The sequence below is a fragment of the Glandiceps talaboti genome, chromosome 11 (assembly GCF_964340395.1).
Source record: "Glandiceps talaboti chromosome 11, keGlaTala1.1, whole genome shotgun sequence".
Lineage (NCBI taxonomy): Eukaryota > Metazoa > Hemichordata > Enteropneusta > Spengelidae > Glandiceps > Glandiceps talaboti.
This window is the reverse complement of record NC_135559.1, coordinates 13,627,762-13,637,766: the sequence shown is the minus strand read 5'-3', so window position 1 is coordinate 13,637,766 and position 10,005 is coordinate 13,627,762. Positions and strand designations below refer to the sequence as shown.

General features: G+C 33.0%; 1 protein-coding gene across 1 annotated transcript; it reads left to right on the top strand.

The window, feature by feature from the left end:
* Positions 1-1,832: 1,832 nt before the first annotated feature.
* On the top strand, positions 1,833-8,940 carry LOC144442047 (synaptonemal complex central element protein 1-like). Its single transcript, XM_078131319.1, has 9 exons — positions 1,833-1,893; positions 2,855-2,929; positions 3,689-3,791; positions 4,656-4,745; positions 6,206-6,269; positions 6,790-6,856; positions 7,155-7,275; positions 7,694-7,783; positions 8,856-8,940. Exons 1-9 carry the CDS (start codon positions 1,833-1,835, stop codon positions 8,938-8,940), a joined length of 756 nt encoding a protein of 251 aa, XP_077987445.1.
* The last annotated feature ends 1,065 nt before the right edge of the window (positions 8,941-10,005 follow it).

Genomic DNA, 10,005 nt, shown 5'->3' with positions numbered 1-10,005 from the left:
TTCTTCTGTCACTGACATGTACTCATTTTAATATAAATAGTAAAAGAAAATGTGTTATATATTGTAAGTTCAGATAATAAACTTTCTATGGCAAAATTCTTTTCTGATACATGTAAATCAAGCCAGATCTTTCCAACAGCTACATTGAGTGTTGTAATGTGACATTTTGTCTATGTACAAATGTATTTACTATACTGTTCTTTCCATAGCATGTTGTAAGGTACTAAAAGCATTATATCCAGCAATACTGATTTATATAGATTCAGAAACAATCATTTTTTCACTCAAAATTGTATCTTAGATGTGTTTTGAGGTTATAAGCAAATTAAATACCTGAATGTCCCTTTTTGACACGTCCACTCTGTACGAATGAAGTCATAATACCTCGAGGTATTGTGGTAGTAAACAAACACCACATTATTAGCCCTTTATTAGATCGATACAGACGAAACTCAATACAACAATAGGTCTACAAACAAACCTGCTGACAAGTTACAAACTGACTATTTCTGCAGGGGATTAGGGGGGTTGGTTTGAGCATATGGGCTATTGTCTCCTTCCCTTCACAACTGGAGAGAGGTCAATGGAATATCGCTGAAATTAATTTACACTGGCTGAGCCTACATCTTTAACAAGCTGCTAGGAAGTTGTACAAGAATCAGGCAGACTCCCAAGGTGTTTTAGAACGTATCACTTGCAACTAGAATTTTCTGTCTGTTGTTTATTAAGATGTTCACCTGAACATACGCATATTTTTCTTACTTTGGCACTCGCCTGGACGAAAATAGTTGTCAAAATTCCACCCTCAGACCTAAATTCCCAGCCATAAGGAATTTATCGCTTGACTGCCTGCATGGCCCGGGCGAGGTCATAACACTCCGATTTCAAGCCTGAAACACACCTCGAGTAACTAAGAGTGTATCAACTATCGTCAACAGGTTCAGTGATCACAAATTGAAAAAATTTATACGAGAACTCACAAAAGAACTCATACTTACATCGTCACTTAACATATAACTGCTCCTTTCAATTACACCGTAAGTCAAGATGTTGCACCCTGATGTTATGTTCTTGCACCTGTGCTGTGTTTGTACTTGTAATTGTGTGCTGCTGTCGTCAAAAAAGTTGTAACTCTACATGCAAATTTCGCGCATAAGTCAGCCTCGTTTTGGAGGAGACCGGAAGTTGCTGGGTAGCAGACGACCAAAATGTACTGACTTGATTTGTCCCTCGAAAATCACTGTTGAAGAAAGGAAGGTAAATTTATCACATTTTCAAATCCTAGGCTGAATTCAATCATAATCACTACTACTCTATCATATTTTTATAGACGATAATGCCGTATTTCTTCTAACCAGCTGAGTAGTTTCATATTTGTTACTTCCAAGTTCCAAGTTTCGTGTTATTTTCCGTACGAATGATAATGATTATAATAATAATAATACTATTAATATAGACTTGATAGAAATTATTTTTCAAAACAAAATAATGATGTTCCTGTCCCAAACTTGTTGACAGTAACCAATACAGAGTTTGACCGCTGGCTGCACTGTTGAGCAACAAGAGTAAACAGCTCTCAAAAAGATGTACAAAATGTTCAGCGACAGTTGATTTATGGATAGTCTCAGTTTTATCCGTTTTGTTGTTTATTTTTCCCCCACATCAGTCATTGTCAGACCGTATCCTTCATATTTAATTTTCCCTCAGTTTAACTTTCAGATTGACAGGTGGAGGCTTAAGGAAAACAGTTTGAATCCTATTCCCTTCTAATATTTGAAAATACATGTAGTTATAACTTCTATAAGACTAAGTTAGTAACCAGGCTACGAAGAATGTCGCTCGCTGCATTCCAAGTAGATGTTATCATTGATAGCATCCAGGAATTACAACAAGGTAAAAGTGTTTGTTTTTATAAGTTAAAATTCACACATATTCAATATATTTTATCTCAATGTTTGTCTGTTTGACTTTGATGCTGAAGATATACAACCCTGAAAGTGAACAACAGAATGAAATCAAGTACAAAAGAAAAGGAGAAATAAAATGGGAGGGAAAATAGATAGATAAGCAAGCTTTGGTAGACTTTATATTCAAATGAAGGAATGAAAAGGGGTAATTGGGTTAGTAAATTCACTAATACAGAAGGTGCCATACACCTAGATGGAGTACTGTAGCGGTTTCACTATATCACTCTAACTACGTTTGGTTAGCAAACCCCATAAGAGAAAAAATACAACGAGAAATGGTGAGTCACAACAACATAAAATATGAATAAAAAGCATTGTAAACAAAAACAAAGCTACAATTGTTGCAGCTACCATACACCATAACTTTTTCGTATGTAGTTAGCCATGTAAGCCAATGGTAGGTGCCTATGCTTTTCTGGCACTTTATTTTCTCCCAAGAGAGTTTTTTTTTATCTATGTTTTTTAGTGTGAGGCCAAGCGAAGGCTGGCATTGTCTCCCAGAGGAGACAACAACTGATGTATAATCACATTACCCCATTTCATTGTAGTGTTCTTTAATATCTTTATTACACTTATATACCCAAATAAAATTGTCAAATTTATATACGGTTGTAATAAAGTTATATCTAATCTAATCTAATCTAATATTATCTATATAGACAAATTAACAATAGGAAGATAACTACCACTGAAGTGATTCCAACATCAACCTGTTGTTGTTTTGTTTGTTTCTTTTTTGATTATTTTCCCAACTGAAAAATATTGTTCTAAACATGTGCTAAAATATATAAAAGTGAAAATCACTTTAAGCATGATTGTTTGTGGAAGTGTGATATTCAGTTTCAAATAATGGATCAGGTCGTATAGATTTTTATTATCTTAAACAGAAAAGGCTGTGAATGAGCAGAGACTGAATAAAGTAAGAAACCAGAGAAGAACTTTGGAAATTAAACTTGACTCAGGTAAAGTACAAAATTACTAAGATGTTACTGTGATGTATACATTTTTTGTACGTTGTGAAGTCACGTAAGGTAGAAATATAAATACTGTAACACACCACTAAATATTCAGTTGTAACCTTTAATATCATTTTTACCTTCATTCTTCAATTTTTTGTCTGTTTTTTAGTTTACATAATAGGGTGAAGGACAGTCTTCATAAATTTGATGAGTTTGACAGACCAGCTACTGTTATACTATACTGTATCCTTTTATCTTGATTCTTTCTGTGTGTTCTGTTCTAGTGCAATTGATTATTTTATATTGCACTGTATTATTGTGAGAAAGCCTTTTGTTTTTGTTAGGTTTTACTATCTATGACTGTTACATATGTAAGGCCTAAACAAAAAAATTGTGTGTTTCTGATTACACTCACTTTTAGAATAGGTGGGGTTTGCAGATTTTTTTTATTGTTATTTTTTTATGTGTGAGTATCTAGTTCAGGTAGTTATATTTTCCATTGTTTTTCATATGGTCTCTGTGTTATTGGTTTCTTCCCATCAGATGTACAGCCATTATAGATTGGAAGAACAGTTTTATATTGTCTTTTTAAGTTGCAATGTCAGTTTCCGCATCCACTATTTCTTGCGAGACTTCACAATTTTCACAATTTCATTTACTTTTTCTTGAATACATTAACAAATGTTTGGGGGTGGGGTCAGTTAACCGGCACCAAACAATTTTTTTTAGGCCTAAGAATAATAAACAAATTTCTATGTTCAGTTTCAGCTAGACATGCCCAGGCTAGAGATACTAACCATAAGATGATAGAGACTTTGAAAATTGCTCAAAATAAAGTGTCGCAAACACAAAGTCAAATAGACAGGTAATGTTTATCTCAACATATTAGACTTTATTCATAAACAAAAATCTGAGGCGCTGTTGAAATAGATAAGATATGTTTTCTATTCGTGCCAAAACATATCTCTCGTATTTTTTCTGAAAGGATAGGTGCACAATGCAAAACACTATTTTTCTTAAGCTTGTAAACATCCTCAATGCATTTATGTCAAATTTCACAAATACTTATTCTAAATATAAGCATTCTGAACTCTAAGAAAGTTTCCAACTACTGAATTGAATTTAGAAGTGCATAATTTGGATAAATAGTTGATTTGACATCTTTTTCTCTGCTCTGTGACACAGTTGATCAAAATGTAGTCATATTGTGTAGTAACGTCACACTTACCAGCTACAGTAACACTTGATATTGAGTGTTTAGCCATTTACAACTGACAAGAACACTATACATCAATCTTATCTTCAACAATTGACATAATTATGTTGTATGTCTTGGCTGTTTATTCTTATAACTTCTGGTATCTTTTATAAGCAAAAGTTATGACACTGGTAATCCAGCCTTCGGTTTACTATTATAGACGCAAACTAATTCTATTGTTCTTCAATGTGGTAGATTACACAAGTAAGTGATAGCAGTTCCTGTGTTGTACAATTCTAATCACCCCGTGATCAAGATAGTGTAAACATTGGAAGTCCTAAAACAGCACTGCAAGTTTATGGAACTCTAAATAAACTAGTTTTCAGAGACACCTCCCTACTGAGACTATAATTAAACCAACATCCATTCAATGTTTGTGTCAATAGTTTTACTTTTAGTTTGTGTTTATCTTAGAAAACCAAAGGTTCAACTACCAGGGTAATATTACTATGATTTTCCTCCTCATTACAGCCAACAGAAAGTGAATAAGACTTTAAGTGAGAAAATTAAAGAACTGAATGACCAAGTTAAACAGCAAGAAGAAAGGAAGAAGAATGAAATGTAAGTTTTTGACAATTTTAAACACAGAGTAAATATTTACAAAGAACTCTAAAGATCAGTACCGGTACTTCTTCAATTACTACGCTGCCTTTATCTAATTACATGCCATCTCTATGCACATGCCTTTCAAATATAGAACTTAAAGTATTTATCACATACACATGTGCACAAATTTGTTAGTTTGTTGAAGTTGATGTATTGATGTCACCTAAATTGATCTTAAAAATAAAATTCCATTTCTAAAGAATAGCATACAACTGCCGACATTAGACCATTGACAAATGGAATGTGTTACAAACAGGGAAAGTAAACAAATGAATTGCATTAATAACACTTAGCACGGCATGTTGGAAGTACAGAGAGACAAGTATTACTTTCCATCATTTGATACTTGGCGCAGCATGTTGAAACAGCAGGGACTTGTATTAGATTTCATGGTTTGAGAAGAACAGTTTTATGGCCACTTTACATTAGTTCATGTTCACAACAAACTAGAAGTTCCCCTGGCATTTCATATACACATAAAGAGGCCATAAAACTGTTCTTCTCAAACCATGAAATCTAATACAAGTCTCTGCTGTTTCAACATGCTGAGCCAAGTATTATTGATCCAATTAATGTGGTTACTTTCCCTGTTTGTAACAGGTTCCGTTTGTCAAAGGTTTGATGTCTGTGGTTGTATGTCTAAATACATAAAGTAATTAACCTAAAATGCATGTGGCAGTTTTAGATTCAAAGAAATTACCCAACTTATCAAACTATAGCACTGTGTCTTGTAAGTCTGGTTACAGTCCACAATGCGTATATTTGTATGAAATGTTTGCTATCCTTGATAGACAGTAATATACTGTAAACCTGGAAAGTCTTTTACTAAACAGGGGTGAACAAATCATTTTGTGAACTGGTGGTCCCTGGACCAGTGCCTTAAAAAATCCAGTGGTCATGCTGAAATAATTAGTGGTCCCAGGTCCCACTAATGTGAAACATTAAATCTTGCCTATGAATCTGTATATTCAGACAACTTTTTAACATAGTTATTAACAGTAAGGTACTGGTCCAATGGACCAGACAAGGTAAAATTTGTGTGGTCTGCCCAAAACAATCGCTAGTCCTGGACCCAGGACCAGTGGATTTGTTCACCCCTGCTAAAAGATTTATTTTCACTTATTTCGCTAGAAAACGAAAACATAAAAATAAGTAGTGACTAAAATGCCTTTTTATACATGAACACAGTGTACCAGTCTGGTAATTAGTAAAAAAAAAGTAGTAACTAAAACACCTTTTTATACATGAACACAATGTACCAGTCTGGTAATTGATAAAAAATTAGTGTTAGAGATCTAGCTGAAGACTGTAAAATCACAAAATTTTCTAATAGTGAAAATATCTAGGGTTATAGTATATTGATTAATTAATTAATTTATAATGTTATTTTAAATAATTTCACTTTTGATCTACAGCAATTCCTTTGAATGTAAGTTGGAAGAATTGGCAAGGAAATTTCTTGATGCGAGACACTATTATGTAAGTTGCAAGTAAGATGTCATGTACATGCATTTAGTAAATTTTTCACAGTAAATTGCGCCCTCTAGTGATGACAAGAGAATTAGTAATTATTAGTATTATATATATAAATGTGCAGGCATAAACATAACGCTTAGCCCTTTCTTTGGAAGAAATACAACAAGAATAAAAAATACATCATTTTCAACCAGATTCATGGAATACTTTTAAATTCAATGAAAAGGCATTGAGTATCATAGTCTAGTTCGTGACGAGTGACGCCATGTTCCGATGTTACACTACAAACCGTCAGTTTCTTGGTCAACTCCATAACTTCCACTCCATGCACTTCACATGCATTATCATAGGCACGTGTGAGAATAAGTCAACGTTTTTGTTTTATTTTGACCCTTAAACATGAGGTAAAATACTATTGCAGGAACCGTGAATTGAGTATTTTGTATGTTTTGGTGATAACAATGGAGATTCAAGTCTGTGCTATTTTAGTTACAATTTTTGCATTACTCTCCTATCATTGTAGGCTCCAGACAGTCTTCATAATGAAATCCATGAAGTTGCCAAGCAACGAGAAGTTCTAGAAGAGAATGGTGGGTACTTTTCACCACAATAGAGACCTCATATTTGGATCAGAATTCAAAGAATATTCAAAACAAATGATTGCTAAATACAAATCTATAGTCACCATATACTGAAGATGAACTGATACAGTCAATGATACATAGGTTCATGGTTGTTTATTTGTACTTTTTCATGCCCACACACATTAACATATAATATATGTAGTACACATAAGTGTACGTACCAAAACTGTACAAATGATATGTCAATTGAACAGCTTCACTAAATGAACAAGATGCAAATAACTTGATTGAATCTTTTCTACAGCTTCAGTAAATGAACAGGAGGCAAATAACTTGATTGAATCGTTGGAAAAGTTGAAGATGGAAGATGATGAAAGTCGTATGAAGGAAGATGAAATCCCTACCGAAGTCCAACTTGAGACATAGTAAGTTTACAATGAATGAGTGAGTGAGTGAGTGAGTGAGTGAGTGAGTGAGTGAGTGAGTGAGTGAGTAATTAAATTAATGAAATTTATTCCATCAGATAACAAAAAGTAGCTACATTTTCAAAAGATTTAAATATATATACAAAATGAATATAAAAGAATACGAAAGATATACACTAAATGATAATGCACTACCTTTTTTCACCAATGAAACATTATAAGAGAGGTGTTCTGCTGTAGTAACAATAATTCTAGATCACAGAAATATTATTTTACTTTTGATCAACACAGGTCAATGCTTTTTGCGTCTTTAGTAATGTACAATCCAACAGGTGGTCTAGAATTTCTAGGTGTAGATTAATCTCGGAAATACTTTATTCTAACTTACATATTTTTGTTTTGATGTTGTTTTCAATAGTAACATGTTCAAAGAATCTTACCAAATGGCTTGCAACAAACTACAAGAACTGAAAGATGAGAAGTGCAAACTATCAGAAGAAATACAAAGGTAGGCATCTCGAAAATGTCTACTTTTCAAGTGTATAGCGCCCTCTGGTGATACTAAAGTGACATGAATGTATTAGGAATATTGGTTAATGTCAATACCAGTTCATGTGGACCCCAATATAAAAGCATATTGAAATTTACCAGAAATCTGTAACCCAAATTTTGAAAGAGACAACAACAAAAACACCATAGACCATCAATATGTTGTATGTCATTCAGTATATAGACTTCACCTTCTTTTTTCTAATGTACTGCTACTAGTATTTCTCTATCAAAATAAAATCAGTCAAAGAATTTCTTTACACAGAGTTTATATGTTTGATTTTGATTTTAACTCAGTTAAAATACATCAAGTCAAAATAGTGAACCCGTCCCTTGAGAATAAAGTACTAGCATTTCACCGTGGTAGTCGAAGAGTGAAAGGTATAAAAGTACAGTAAAAACTAGCAAGACTAAACTTGAGAACACCGTACCCCCAGATGATATGTATGTCTTATGTAATATTATTAGCTCATTTTAGGAAAATTAAAAGTAGCCCATGATCTCTTAAAGTTAAGAAGGTTAGGGTTAGTAAATAAACAAGTTGATAAAATGCTTGTGTGTACTTGTTATAGCATGTTGAATGTTATACCCAGGAGTCCTTCAGGTATGCCAAAAAATAACATCTATTATGCCACTCACAAGTCAAGTTGAATGCATTCAAAACAAAAATATGGAGATTTTATACCCTGGTCATTCTACATCACGACAACTCACATCATTATCAATTGTTCTGCAGTGCTAAACATCCCAAATTGCCCATTATTTTCCCAATTTTATGTCAATAATGCTTGAGGAGGTATACTGTTCCCCAATATTTTACTTCACTCAGCTGAAAAATACTTGTGATCTGAGGATTTTGTCACTACTGGTCTAGCAACTCGTAATGACAAGGCCCCTTAGGCCACTTATATTTAACTTAACTGAATAAGAAAAATATTTGGAAATAACATCTAATTACATACCTGTAATGATATTGTAAATGTATTATGTATGACAATGGAGACTTGACAGATGTAATTGTTGTTTATCAGACTGTCAGAATGGTCACCTCAGATGGGAACAAAGATACAGAGTATGGACAACAGTTATCAAGAACAGACATACAATGAAGAGTGACCTATAAGTTTCTATCTTCATACATTTGGCCTAGGCAGTAAATAACGCTTATTTATGACAAAGTGTAACAACTATGTTTTTGAATGTTTTTCAAGAATTTCTCAACTTTTCACATCATATATGTAAATATTCTACAATTTGATGAGTTGTTTTCGTAGTATTTCCTGTATATCTTTTGAATTTCAATTCAATTACAAATGTATATGTTCAACCATGAAGATATTTTGTACTTTTTCTTTCCATACATGATCAAAACTTTTCCAGAATATATGATGAGTGAAAAAAAATACAACAGACAAGCTCAAATAGAAAAGTTGTAGTAACTGCAAATCCCACACCAAACAGCTTTATTCACTGTATTACTATAAAATATACAAGACTGTACAAGAATTTTAAAGATATTAATTTTTCAATTGTACAATTTATACAAAATGAATGCTGGGGGACTACCAAAACATTCTAATAAAAAAAATTGTATACCTATATTTACAGACTTGTATATACTATATACCCTCCAAAAGTCAGTTGTGTGCACATATCCCATACCAAGTAAGGTAGAACAGTGAAGTGTTGTAATGTACGCACTAACATTCAAACATCTTTAACAATGTACAATTCAAATATAAGGCTGTGAAGGGCCTTATCTTTTCCAAAAGTTTTTACAACAAATCTACTTAAAAGAATGATCATACATATATGAATTTGATTGTCCTACCTATACCTTATTTACACACTGAAAATTTGTATTTTTACAACCCCCAACACCCCCCCCCCCCCAAAAAAAAAAAAGAGAAGCTTCTATGGGCAAATAAAGTGTTGAGTAAATATGCCAAGAATATACTAGTTTCACTGCATCTAAAAAACATCACTCCATCAGAATTTGAATTTATATGAAACAAAATAACAACACAAAATTCCAGAATGGCATATTAAAATTCCATCCAATACAAATATTAATTTTCAGTCCATGATACAACAGTTCTTCAGTATTTTAGTCATTCTTGATGTATATCCTAGTCTTGTAGTAAGACCTCAGATCTGCACTTGGAAGGTTGCCAAACAAAA